The sequence below is a fragment of the Lonchura striata genome, chromosome 9, assembly GCF_050655825.1.
Source record: "Lonchura striata isolate lonStrDom1 chromosome 9, ASM5065582v1, whole genome shotgun sequence".
In the NCBI taxonomy this organism is placed as follows: domain Eukaryota; kingdom Metazoa; phylum Chordata; class Aves; order Passeriformes; family Estrildidae; genus Lonchura; species Lonchura striata.
In genome coordinates, this window is record NC_140711.1 from 27,614,039 (window position 1) to 27,627,887 (window position 13,849).

The 13,849-nt window shown below is 43.2% G+C and overlaps 1 protein-coding gene and 1 long non-coding RNA gene across 4 annotated transcripts; one reads left to right on the plus strand and one right to left on the minus strand.

Annotated features, from left to right (window-relative positions):
- Positions 1–827: 827 nt before the first annotated feature.
- Positions 828–3,848, minus strand: LOC146766694 (uncharacterized). The gene is made up of 2 exons (XR_014957411.1): positions 3,713–3,848; positions 828–2,734 (listed from the first exon to the last, which is right to left on the minus strand). It is a non-coding gene; the product is annotated as an uncharacterized LOC146766694 (long non-coding RNA).
- A 17-nt stretch (positions 3,849–3,865) lies between these two features.
- Positions 3,866–12,397, plus strand: LRRC34 (leucine rich repeat containing 34). Of its 3 annotated transcripts, none has more exons than XM_077785738.2 (10): positions 3,866–3,981; positions 4,823–4,944; positions 5,103–5,167; positions 5,923–6,006; positions 7,002–7,130; positions 8,368–8,463; positions 9,830–9,984; positions 10,070–10,225; positions 11,276–11,402; positions 11,938–12,397. In XM_077785738.2, exons 1-10 carry the CDS (start codon positions 3,866–3,868, stop codon positions 12,139–12,141), a joined length of 1,254 nt encoding a protein of 417 aa, XP_077641864.1. In that variant the 3' UTR covers positions 12,142–12,397. The 3 variants fall into 3 exon arrangements, with proteins under 3 accessions (XP_077641864.1, XP_031361470.2, XP_085444157.1); XM_085588031.1 differs by lacking the exon at positions 3,866–3,981 and adding an exon at positions 4,435–4,574; XM_031505610.3 differs by lacking the exon at positions 5,923–6,006.
- The last annotated feature ends 1,452 nt before the right edge of the window (positions 12,398–13,849 follow it).

Sequence of the window (13,849 nt, forward strand, 5' to 3'; positions counted from 1 at the left end):
AAATCTTCCTAACTGGACTCAAATTCAGTGTTGGAGTTTCTTGTTCTTTCATAGCTGGATTCCTCATTCTCAGCTCCAGAGCCCAGGATAGACCCACTGCTGGCAAACTTTCCTCTGCTCCTGATCCCCCTGCTCAATCCTTTGCCTTCTTATTATTCTGTCATGCCAATTGTGCCACTAAAAAGCTTTTGTTCCTTTTATCACCTCTGCTAAATGTCTTGTCAATCTGCCAGTCTGCCCAGAAATCTCTCTTCCAGTGATTTCCTTGGCAGTTTCTGATTCATCCTTCTCACTGTTCCTCTTTGCTTTTACTTAGGGTGAAAAATTTTCATTAGACATTTCCAAACAGTCAAAACAGCCTCAGTTACCCAGTGAAATGGAAAATCAGAACAGAGCCGTCCCACTTTGCTGCAGTCCCAGCTCTCTCCTGCCAATGAGCATGATAATGAGATTTCAGTATCAATCAAGAGCTAAACAGAAATGAGTTCCATGCCCTGGATGCAGATTCAGAGGGCACTACCTGGAGATGAAACTCTGGTTCCTCATCACCAGCTTCCCTGAGGCAAGGGGAGGGAGAGCAGGACTGCAGTTCTGATCAGCAGTTGAACTAAACAAAGGGTTTTGAACCTGCACAGTGGCTGGCCTCAGTCCAGCTTGGTGCTCTATGTACACTGCAAATGAAACTCAGGGGCTTAAAGGGTAGCTGAGCAATACAGAATAAAAATTAGACAAGGACATTGTGTCTAGGACAAACAGGTGTCTGCCTGACAAATGCTGTGAAAAGACATAGTTGCACATAAATTTGACACGCAAGAATTATAGCAATATTATGTTTGTCATAGTTCTTTTTAATAACAAAGGTGTCATGATGTGTCAGAACCAGAATCATGGCAGAAATTGCATCCTGCAGACCCACTGCTTTCAAATAAGCCTGCCATACACAGCCACATGCCAAACTGTCCCCAGGCCATGTCAGAGATGAACAGTACCACTAAGGAAGTGACAGCTTGCAGTTGTTCAAAGTGCTGTAACTGCAGATTGTCAAAACATCAGTGAACAGTTTTGCAAAAGTGTGGAGATACTTTCAAACAGCTTTTTAAACCTCTGTAATACAGGATGATAATGCAGGTAGAAGTGTGTGGCCTGTCTGGAATCCTACTCCACATTTCCAAACAAGGTACTGATAATTTCTGGAGGTAAAGTGCATAAGTGGGGTTTATGAACTGTGATGTTGTTGGGATCATTACTAAACACAGAGAGACAACATGATTTTTAACATTGTTGATATTATTCCTGTTCTGACATTTCTGGCCTGATGCTGCATCATATACCTAAAGAGATTAAGAGTCCCTCCAGTTCTGCATTTGGGAGCAGCTGAAATCCATGGAATTTCCCTGTAGCAGCAGAACAAGCTCTTGCCCCTTCTATTGCTCCTGCCTGCAATTTGCTTATGTCTTCTGGCAGACATTTAATTCCTTTATCTTGTCCCAGCTACAATCTTCCTAATGACTCCAGAAGAAAGATCTCATTTGGAAAGATACTGAATTTATTTTCAGAAAGGCTAAGGCATTTAAAATTTTCAGTTCCTTCACCTCCACAGGTATCTTGACACAGTCATTAAAAAAGATATATTATGTCAATTAAATAGTAATCTTTGGAATTTTGTTTTTAGGTTAGAAATCTCCTAAGAAAATTCCGTGGAGCTGCATTACTGTTGATAGATGAACACAGAAATTCTGCTCATTAATGTCACATTATACCTCACAGTATGGTGGAAATTTTGGCAAAGATATCTATGTTGTTTCCTGTGCTGGAAAGATTTCTTATGGGTTTAATTTTATTTCTCAGCAGAAACATTAGTCTGCTTCTTCATTTCCTTTGTATGCACAGTGCAGCAGAGAGCAATTTAAATTAATGAAATCTGAAAGTGAGTCTTTTGCATAAATTACTAGTTCTGTAAATGTAGCCTTCAAGAAGAAAACTGCAGTGAAAAAAAATCCTTGGGAAAAAAAGGCATTGCTTTAAGCAAGAAGGAAAGTGTATTTTAAGGCCCAAAATAAAGATGTCTATGAATACTGTTACCCTTATCATAGCCCAAGGGTGCATAATCATTCATTATCAAATGAACAGCAAATGTTCACAGATTTAAAGACATTAACAATATCACATCCATTTTTTAATTGCCCTTTGCTCACTTTGTGCTATATTGATTCTGTGCAAATGCAGCTCTTATTTTCCAGTGTACACAGGAAAAAAAATATATGAAAAACTGCAGCAGTCCCTCCAGTCAGGATTCCATCTCTATGATTCCACACAAAGGCCAGTGTTTCCATGTTCTTGCTTTTTTTCCCTGAATACTGAGATGCCAGCAATAATGAGGAACCCAGGCTCAGGTGTGTACCAGTGCAACGCCCCTTCTCACTGTGGTAGGGAAAAGTGAATTTGGTTGTAATGAGAACTTGGATTGTGCAAAAGGGAGGTGTCAATAAAATAAAAAGTAAAACAAAGGAACAAATACATTTTCCATAGTGCATGTTCCTTTAGGAATAGCATCAAAGTGCTTTTCACTCAGATCTAGCATCCTGCCGCTGGTGGAGGATGCAGGTGCAGCGTGTAACGCGGTGTTCCTCCCATGCACACGGGACAGGGAGGGCCAGCAGCAGAGCTGGTGTGGCATCTCCTCCAGGGTGTCCAGCCAGTCTGAGCCCTCTCGTGTCACGGAGATTCTTCAAACCTGGGGGAAGTTTGTGCAGCAGATTACGAGCCAGACCCAGCACAGACAGCTGCTGGCAGGGCTGCAGTGCAGGAAAGCGGAGCCCAACCCCTCCTGCCTTAGCAGGGCAGCGGTGAAACCACCAGAGGCATTTATTTGCTGGAAAGGGCCGGCACAGGAATCTTTGAAGGAGCAGCTGATCGTGTAACCATGGACAGCTTTGCAAAGCTCCTCACAGGCCAACTCCGTGCTCTGGGGCGCGGCGAGGAACCCGCAGGGTCTGGGCAGCGCCGGGGCTGCGCAGGGGAGGGACCCGGGGGGCTCCTGGCAGCCCCCGCCCGCTCCCTCCGGGGAACGGGACCGGGACACGTTCCTGGGAACGGGACCGGGACAGCCGCCCCGGGAACGGGACCGGGACAGCCTCCCCGGGAACGGGACCGGGACACGTTCCTGGGAACGGGATCGGGACAGCCGCCCCGGGAACGGGACCGGGACAGCCGCCCCGGGAACGGGACCGGGACACGTTCCTGGGAACGGGACCGGGACACCTTCCCTGGAAACTTGCTGGGGACACTCTTCCTTTGGAACGGGCTGGGAACGGGACCGGGACACCCTCCCCGGGAACTGGACCGGGACACCCTTCCTTTGGAACGGGCTGGGGATACCCTCCCCGGGAACGGGACCGGGACACCCTTCCTTTGGAACGGGCTCGGGACAGCCTCCCCGGGAACGGGCTCCGTTACCGAACTCACCGCGGGCCGGTCACCGCAGGCTGAGCTGGGGACAGGGGAGAGGTTGGCATTGCTCAGGTAAGGCCTGTGGGGCTGTGCTGCCACAGGGATCACTTATGTTTTAGCTCAGATTCTTTTATCTCTGAGTTTATTACAGAATACGCTGAGCTGGAACAATAATCAAGTTCAACTCTGATGTGAATGGCCCACCTTGGTATAAATTAGCACGGTGCTCTAACCAACTACAGCACATCAAAAACACACCCACCGTTTTCCTCATGCTTTTCCTGGATCTGTTACTCCAAGCCACGAGGTGTAACCCTTTCCAAACCGAGCCTGTTTGTATTGCTATGCAGATCCCTCCTGGTTGCTAGGCTGCCAAAACGATACAATAACACTTGGTTTTGTTTTCCAGCAGGTCATGTCGGTTCTTCCGGATCTTCACCTGCATTATGTGCAGACTTGTCAAAATCTGAGCCAGCCTGAAAACCCCTTCATTGCTCGTGTGCTTAAAGAAGCTGATAAAAATGATGAAATGTAAGAAAATAACAAGTGGGGTGTTTCAGATGCTTCTGAAAGCTTTAAACGGGGTAGCAGGATGAGGAATTGAAAAATGAGAAAGTTCATGCAGTTTCAGGCTTAAACATAAATCAAATTTAACATTTACTGCTGAAGTTCTGGTTTGACTCATCTTGACATCATCTTGGCAGAAGTTTGTAGCTATATATCCTTTCTGGGCAGCTTTACAAGCAGTGAAATCAAAAAAAGTGAAAAATGTACAGGACGGTGCCTTTCTGTCCCCTAAAGAAGCCAAACGCAGCGTTTACTCATCCTAACTCCCTTCTTTGTGTCTCACTCCTGTTTAAAAAGCTTCAGCTGCATCCAGTTACCTTCCAGCTGGTCATACTTCCCTGAGTTGTCACTGAATCCTGCCAAGTTATTAACCACCCAAATTCCCTCTCATTAAGGGTCTGGATACTGCTTCTTCTCATGGACAGTGCTGGGATCAAAGTTGATTGTCCTTTGGGGCAAAAAACCTGAGAAAATGAAATGGTTTATGTTAGGTTTTGATCCTGAGGGCAGGATAAAGTAAATAAAGGAAAGAGAGCAAGGAAAAAGAAGATGATGAGGTAACCTCTGAGATAATATTTACTTCCATCTGCCCTCCCCTCATCTTGGCTATTCCTGCTTTCAGTACAAGCATGAGCAGTGCCTGCAGAAAGGGCAGTGCTGAGCACTGAGCACTGCCTGGATCACATCACCTGTGCAAGAGCTCCAGTCAGGGCAGGCATGGACACACCTCTGATCTGGAGAGAGAATTTATTTCTCTCTATTGTTTTACTTCTCCCCATGTCCTTACATTTTTATGTTACTGCAGAACTACAAAAGGAATCACATTAAAATTAGCTGGAAATAATCATCTGGAGCCTGTGCCAAGAGTTACAGATGATGATCTTGGAGTTCTTGCCTCTGTCTTAGGCCAAGCTGCCTTTGTCACAGGTAAGATTTTTCCCTGTGTGTTTGACATTGCTGTGATAATACAAGGAAATGTGATCAGTCTTGATTTCTGCCTTAGTTCATCTTTGTTTCTTTTTGTTCAAAGATCAGTTCAATGCAGGTATGCATTTGTCACGTTCCTTATTCTTCATTTTTTTCAGGTTTGGATCTGGCCTATAATTTATTGACTGATGCTGGAGCCAAGATCATGGCAACAATCCTCCAGGTGCCAAGAAATATTTATCTTTCAGCAACTTGTAATTTATTTGTCTATAGTAATTTTTATATTGAGGACTAGAATGAGCTGGTTTGGCAAAATTCCAATAACTTTGACTATCACATCCCAATCCATCCTACTGGAACCTCAGATTGTATTCTCTGTGGAGATTTTTAAATTCTGGTAGAAGGCCTTTGGATATTTGGCTGCAGTGTCCTGAGAAAAGAATGATGGAATAAACTATGGGGCTTTTAGGCTCACAGTTCAATTCAACAAAGGGGGTAGTAATGGTTGTGCCAAGTGTGCCAGGGCCTTTGTTTCAGCTATTTTATAATCTCTGTTAGCCTTTTTATAGGTTTAACACAGGGAATTTTAATGCAGCCTTTTTGTCATTGTAAGCACTGGGATACAGGTGGAAAATAGTGAGTTGTCACCCTGTGCCTGTGTTCCTAGAATTTGTTAGGTTCACAAAATTCCTGAATTTGTGCATCTGAGCTTGACCACCTGCCTCATGCACAGGGTTCCTGGGTGGCTCCTCAGGCCCCCTGAGGGCCCTCCCCATGACAGATTTTATGCCTTGCCCTCATCACCTGACATAATTTGGCATTCTTTAACTACTTCTCCAACTCATGAACTGCCTGAAATGCTGCAAAGGGCAGAGTTTTGTATATGTATCTCCTTTTTGAAAAATACAGCTGTGTTTTGGAAAAAAAAAAAACAAAAAACAAACCCTCTCATTGCTTCCTGCTTTGTTTGCTCCCAAGGAAAACTCCACTCTGCAGTATCTGAACCTGATGTTCAATGACATTGGCACAAGTGGGGCAGAGCTGATAGCAGGAGCACTCCATGTGAGTATTTGCCTGGGAGATGGAGGCAATGGCATCTCCTTTGATCTTTTTGCTTTTGATGACCAGCACTGGCTGTGCTGCCAACACCAGTGCTGGCTGAAAGGAGCCTCTGTCTTTGCTCCATTCAGCATGCTGCTGTGTCACAGGGATTGCCTGGTTTCCCAAGGCACACTTCAGAAATCAGATTTCACACAGGAGAAAGATGCACTGTGCTGCCATTAAGACTTCATTATCCATAAAAAGACATAATTGTCCATAAAAAGCACAACTATTGCAGCTGTTTTTTTCAGTGTGAAAATGCTATGCTACAGGATATATAATGCCATCATTTTTTCCCTTTTTTCCCCCCAAAAAATTAAATTAAATTTGCCTGTACTTTGACATCAATATTTGTATTGATTCAAGATGTCTGAGGCATGTTTTCAAAACTTTGCCTTACAGCAGCACCACAAACTCAAGTTTGTTATTTTTAATGTGGTTTCCCAAGGAAATGAGACTTGTGTGTATGATTTGTTGTGTTTGTGAAAGGAGACTCACATGAGCTCTTTCTTCCTCCTTCACAGTCTTTGAACCCTGAACTGATTTCAGCTAAATTTGACAGGCTTCCAAAACACTGAGGCTGTGCAGTAGATGTACAATGCTGGGCTCATACAAGGCTTACCAGATATAAATTAGTATTAAGGCAATTTGCATCTTGGATGCCAATTTAGGCAGAAATATTTGCCTGGATTATGTTAATGAGTGTGACAAAATTAATGAACTTGGGAGAAAGAAAATAGAGGAATTTTGCTTGCAGGCTCTCATATTTGGTGCCACTGAGGGAAGCCTGAGCCAAGAGCTGAGCCAGTGTTATCACTTAGACACAATTCTTCTGGAAGGTTGTTTTGTCTCTGTGTGATAACCAGCAAAATTCACATGAAAAACAGGACAGTGTTGTTTTCTGCTGTTTTAAGGCCATCTTAAAGGAATATATATATTTTTAAAATTTTGTCTAGAGCAATCAAAGTCTTGTGCACCTGAGAATGACTGGAAACAAAATAGGAAACCAAGGTGGGCTGTTCTTTGCTTCAATGCTAAAAATTAACTCAGCCTTAGAGAAGTTGGATCTTGGAGACTGTGATGTGGTGAGTAACCCAGTAAAATTATCAGCAATAAGACATAAGTCTTTCTAGGGTATTACAAGGGTCCTGCAGTGCTTAAGGAGAGGGAAATGCCATCTGTTGTCATTGATTTTGTGACAGCCAGAGGTAACAGAATATATAATATTGCAATGTGTGCTTGGAAAGGCACATTGCATAAAGCACCTGTGAAGACAGAACTGGGAATATTTTAGAGCCACCAGGTCTCTCTAGGAATTCAAGTGCTTGGCTTGCACATTTTCTGAGGGTTTTTTCTGCTGTTCCTGTCTGTTGAGCTAAGTCCTGTATACTTCATTTTGAAGAATGGACTTCTTATTCCCTGGAGAATCTTTTCCTTCTAAAGTTAGCAGTGCTGCAATCCCTGAAAGTCACTCATCCCATAGCTCTGCTGCTCTTCTCAGAGCTTGACCCATAAAGGACATAAGCACAGCAGTGCTGAATTGAGTAGAAAAGCACTAAATTTACTCTTGGACAATGTGGTTCCTCCTAGAGCTGGGCACTGACACTTCCTACACATTGCACAGGGTGACTCAGGAAGTTGTGGATTGCTTTTAAAAGCCTACATTTGTCTCCTGGAAATTCAGAATTTGCTTCTGAGCCAGAAGGAGAAATGCCCCTTAGGAAGTGTGAAGGTGTTATGAATACATGAACAAGGGAAGTGTAGGCAGTGTAGGATTTATTCAAAAGCTTGGTATGTGTGTGCTTGGTAGGGAGTTGATAGAATTGCTTTAAGATGAGATGGCTTTGGTACAGACCAGCCTACTTGAAAAGTAGCATAAATATAAAATAGAGGGAAAATTAGAAGGATATTTCTTAAAAAAAATTCTAAATTTGCCCAATTCATACTAAATATGAATTTACCAGGTGGATAAATATTAGGTGGATAAACACACATAAGCTGATTTTGCCTCATAAATCAGGTAAATCAAAATATAGGATCAATTGAATGGACAAGTATTTTTTCAGATCCATTATTCTTGCTTTTTATTTTCTGAGTTGCCAAGTCATTTGTACTACTTAGTCTAATTTCACTCTGCTATTCCATAAGCAGTTGGCATTGGTATTATCAGAAAATCTGTTATGTGTCTGTAAGCAGTTGCCTGCTATAGTCCCATCTCTCTACCTCCAGAGTAGATGAAGGCAGAAATAATAGCAATGACAATTTGGTAGCTTGATCTATACACTGAACAGGTTTCTCTAAAGAGTTTATTTTCATTTCCAGGGCCCACAGTGTCTGACAGCAACAGCCATAGCCCTGACACAGAACAAATCACTCAAAGCCATAAACCTAAATCGTCCTTTGCTATCCAGCCAACAGGTATGTGAGTGACTGTGGAGTCAGCTCAGAGAGAGGGGCATAAGTCAAGTCAGTACTGATGTATTTATGGACATCTGAACTACACAGCTCTCTGGAATTCCTTACAAACTGGAGAAAATGGTTGCAGGACTATTATTTTTCTGTAGTATGTTTTGTGTGGTCATTGACTGCACCTGTTTAAATAGAAGGTTAAATTTTTAAAAATTTCTTTGTTGGTACATTTATTTTAAAATGGGCTAATGGAGAGGGGTTGGTGTTGGAGAAGCAAGTATTCCTTCTGCTGTTAGAACGTGGAGTTTCCTGCACTGTTCAGAGGGAGCCACGCTGTGTAGCAGGAAACGAGGGGGAGCACAAAGGATGTGGTTTACCTGAGCCTAAGGAAGAAAGACACTGCAGCAATCCCCACTTTCTCTGGGCTGAGTGGTTTTGCTGTCTCACTCTGTGCATGGCTGCTGCTGCTGCAGAGCTGGGTAGAGGTGGAGTCACCTGTCTGGCAGCTGTTCTCAGGTGCCTGAGACAGGATCCGTGTTTTCCTGATGGCAGGATAACAAAATTAAACTGTCATGAGAGCCAGACCCTCCTCAATACCCAAAGGTAAATTTAACAGTTTGAACTGATTTTAATAGTTTATTTTCTAAGGCTGGGCTTGATCTGCCTAATCCCTCTTCTAGAAGTCAATTTAAGCTACTGTTATTGCTAACAGTAAGGACCTGGTCTGGACCTGTCAGAGACCCTATTTGTCATTGTTTCTACCTTCAGCTCTATCATCTTCTGAGGCTTCTGTGTTTTCCCTTTATTTTTGGCTCACAGTATTCACTCAGTTAATTTCTTAACTAAACAGGAAAACTTTGAACAAACTTCCTTTCCCTTAGAATGGCAGGACAATTTTTTTTCCCATAGAAGTCCTGTTTCTTTTGCATACAATTAACAGAACCTTTAAGGTTGGAAAATGTCTCCAAGATCAAGTAAAAACTTGGACCAATTCATTCTTGTATGACATAATTAGCATAATTACAAAATACTTTCAAATGTTGGCAAAGACTTACTCAAACATTCAGTTTTTAAGGGCAATATCAGGGAGGGAAACTGATTAGGAATAATTAAATGTTGATGCTTCACTGATATTTGCAGGAATGTAGACAGTATTGTAAAACTGCAAATATCCCTATAGTATTTTTCTTATCTTTTTTTTTTCCTTTTTAGCTTTATCATAGCATGTTGTTTTGTGGTTATCTTTATACAATATATAAAATACAAAACTACTGATGATGAGATCTTGCAGTTAGTTGCATAACACTCTTTTACTGAGGCACAGCTGTATCTTATCCTAAAGTCCAGCTTAATAAAATTGAGTGTATGTTTCTAGGAAGAGACCACAGTTCATATAGCTCGGATGTTGAGGAGTAATTCTTCTCTTGTGGAACTACATTTGGGCAAGCATGAAATGAAAAATTTTGGTGTAGAACGACTGTGTGAGGCCCTGTATGAAAACTCCAGCCTGAGATACCTTGACCTTAGCTGGTGAGAGTGATTAAATGTGGCACATTAGAAATTCATTTTCTTAGCAACTTAGAAAAAAAATTAAAAATGTGCATCTCTCTTTCAGTAATAACATCATCTGTGATGGTGTGGAATTTTTGGGAGAGCTGCTAAGAAGGAACAGAAGCCTGGAGATCCTGGATCTCGGTGCAAACCGAATAGAAGATGTTGGAGCCATTTGCCTGAGTCAGGCCTTGGCAACACGGAACAGGACTCTGCAGGCGTGAGTATTTGCACAGCTTCCCCAGAGACTGCAGGTAGGAAACCTGCACTTTGCAATGGCTGAAATGGCATCACAGCTCTGTGTCTTCATGTTGATCACAACAGGAAAGTCAGGAAGTTCAAAATGTTCTAGGCAATTTTTCCTTCTTGGGGAAACAAACCTGTGACAGACTGGGATTTCTTTACTAAGCATCAGTGTGAGCTGCTCCAAGGCCTGGGAGCACCCTGGGGTGCTGGGGGTGAGCCCCAGGTCTGCTCAGAGCTCTCACAGCTTTCACAGTCCCTCTGAGAGGGTGCAGGGTGAGGCCATTGATATCTTCGCTCTTTCTGCGCCTTTGAACCGCAGGTCCCTGTGGTGTGCAAACGAAAACAAGAGCTGTAGGCCCCCAGAATTTTGAGATAATCAGATTCCACGCTGGGATAAGGCACTATATTTGTTAGTTCTGATCTTCAACACTTAAGAAAATCCTCTGTTTAAGTTCGCTTCCAGGTGAACCCAGAAGAGCTGTAATCTCTCCATCAGGGTGTCTTTTGCAGCCGCGTTAAATCCCTGCCAGAAGGACATAAAAGCTGATCAAAGGTGTTACCTGAAGCCATTAGTTTTAAGCAGCAGACTGAGGAGGTGGCGGCTGCGAGCTGCTTCTGAAAGCCTTGCAGGTTCTCTAATATAAAAATAACTGCCACTTCACAAAGATCAAAGCTTAGCCTGGATAAATGCCAAGACTTGGGCTTCAAAGCAGACTAGAGATGAGACCTGGCCACCGTGCAGCAAAGTCACTGACACTGAAGAACGCAGTAGTGAGCAACCTGGTTGCAAGAGTCAGGAAAGTGCTTTGAGAAATGGAATAAGTCCAGAGGCCAACTGCCTTTGGCAACCTGAAAAAGATATCAGAGTAGGACTGGCTTTGATACAAATAAATTATTATATTACAGATAAAAAAGTTCTATATATGTATGAAATATAACAATAGACTAAATCATAGTTAAATTCTTCGTTTTAACTAAGATATGGGAATTCTATGGTTTGGCACACATTTTCTCTGTTTTCTAGGTTATCCGTTGTAAGCAACAATATAACTGGCCAAGGACTTGTAGCTCTTGCACAGGCAATGCATTCCAACATGGCACTTACCCATATTTACATCTGGGGGAACAAAATTGATAGAAGCACCTGTGTGGTAAGAGTTTGGTTGTGAACTCATCTGAGAAGGCTGGGGTTTGCTTGTTCTAATTTGTCTTTCTGTTGTTGGGAGGACTACAGCAATTAGTGAACAAGACACCTGATTTATTTGGGCTTTTTAATGTGGTTATAAAATGGTGGTGCTGTGTCGCTGTCAGGGCAGGATGGGAATGAGAAAGCTCTGAGAGTAAAACTCCGATTTATTCAAAATACACTACTCTTTTATACAGAGCTTCATGAGGACCAACTCCATTGGTCCTGAAGTGAAAACAACCCACAGTATTGGTGCAAAGTGCTTGATACACAGTGATAGAACTTAACTATAAGCAATGTTAATAACAAGAGAGATAAAGAATTATTTACATTATTTTCCAACTCTTCCCCAGGTTTCTACCTGGCTAGAAACTCTCGTTTCTCTCTTTGTCTGAATCTGAGTCCCACAGTGCTGGGATGAGACTCCCTGGAGATCAGCACTCTGAAGGGACCAAGTGCCACGTGCTGCCTGTGTTAAATCCCGGTTTCCTTCGTTCCAGGCATTCTCGGAGCTGATGACAGTGGGCCGCCTGGAGCTGGGCTGCACAGACGTGGCTCCCTACGAGGTGGACGGGGAGGTTCTCCTGGCAGAGCAGTCCCACGGGCTGGCCAAGCACCGCTACTGGAGCCCACGCTGCGCCGCCGTGGCCCCCGGCGCCGCCAACGCCAGCCTGGAGATCGTCCCCATCTCCGAGTATTTGTGAGCAAGGCCCACTCTGGAGATCATCCCCATCTCCGAGTATTTGTGAGCAAAGCCCACTCTGGAGATCATCCCCATCTCCAAGTATTTGTGAGCAAAGCCCACTCTGGAGATCGTCCCCATCTCCGAGTATTTGTGAGCAAGGCCCACTCTGGAGATCATCCCCATCTCCGAGTATTTTTGAGCAAGGCCCACTCGTGGGCACTCCCAGAGCCTGAGCTTTCCCTACCTGCTTTCTAGTAAAATAGGTTATATCAGTATCACACTTGCTGCATGTTGTTTCATCGGGGTTTGAGTCCAGGAGGAATCTACGCCTGCTTGAAATGGCGACAGAGAGAAAATATCAATTGCCTCAAAATTTGTTGCTAAATCATGATCCATCTATTAAAAGTCTGTAATTATGGAAAGGTTTGTAGCCGGGCAGAGTACAGTGACAAAAGTAACACCCAGGACTGCTGTTGGGCAGCAGATCAGGTATCCTGCAGAGTCGGATTCCTGCTGATGTTGAGAGCTTTGGGTAAATCCATTTGTTAGCACTGTTCTCCATTAACTCTTTCCTTTTCCTTAGCAATTGCATCCTTTTGATCTTTTTCCAGTAGTGACTTTTTTAAAATCGAGGTAAGTGAATTTAAGCATTAAGCCACAGCCATGCTAGAATGAAAGCTGGTGAACCCAGTTTGCTGGGATAAACATGGAATTTTGATTAAATTGTAGCATGTACTTGTTTCTTATACTACAAATAGAAACCACCACCAAATCTTGTCATTTCTTCTCATCTCATGAGAACTGCCTAAAAACATTTTTATCATTGTAGCCCTGTGGCAATTCCTACCCATGAGTAAGACAACATATCCATGTAACAGTAAACATTTTTTAATGGTTTGTGTAAGTTTAGGAATCACTCTGCTGGTTTCCTTTTTTCCATTCACTCTTCTCATTCCTGCAGAAGTGACTTAATTTATGTTCCTGAACACAAAAAGTCAACAGGACAGCAGAGGTTTGCTCCAAGCCCTTCATTATTGCAATCCTCTGCCCCTCTAAATGTGCGTGTTAAATATTAGCATAAAGTACCAGAATGATCTGTATGTACAAGAGCAAAAGCATGAGGGGAAGAATGTAAGAAAGTAAAAACAGCTGGGAAGCAGCAGTGTACCTGATGCTGTTCTGAGTCTGTATTATCACTGTGATGGGGTAGGAACAGGAAGACATTTGGACACCTCTTCCCCAGCTGAAATGACCAGGGCAGTTGTGAGAGCTGGCGTGGATGGAGGTTTGTTGTCATTTGGTTTGTTGTTTTTTTTTCATTGCCCTCATCCCCAAACACAAATTACTCAGGCTCTTGCTCCAAGAGCCCCTGGTATCCTCCAAGGACTTAGAGCTAAACCCAGAGCAGGAATGTTTGTTCTGCACACCTGCACAGGGCCCTCCCAGCCTGCAGTCACCGTGCTGAGCACAAAGTCCATACATCACCCTGTGAACACCCAGCTCTGTATTTTAACTCTTGGTCAGCAGGAAAGAGGCAGCAACGAGAACTGAAGTTGGGGATACACCAAACATGGTGGTTTGAGAAGAATCTGCTATGAACATTCCTTAATTTTGAAAGCATTTGATAATCCTGTGTTGGTACTTTTCTGAGTGCTGCTGCTCTGGATCATTGCAGGTGACACTCTGATAGTGTCAGTACTGTCACACTGGTGACAGAATTTCTTGCT

Coding starts and splice junctions, on each gene's coding strand:
- LRRC34 (XM_077785738.2), top strand. CDS start 3,866: ATGTCGGTTCTTCCGGATCTTCACCTGCATTATGTGCAGACTTGTCAA. Junction 3,982..4,822: donor GCTGATAAAAATGATGAAAT/GTAAGAAAATAA, acceptor ATGTTACTGCAG/AACTACAAAAGGAATCACAT. Junction 9,985..10,069: donor AGATACCTTGACCTTAGCTG/GTGAGAGTGATT, acceptor TCTCTCTTTCAG/TAATAACATCATCTGTGATG.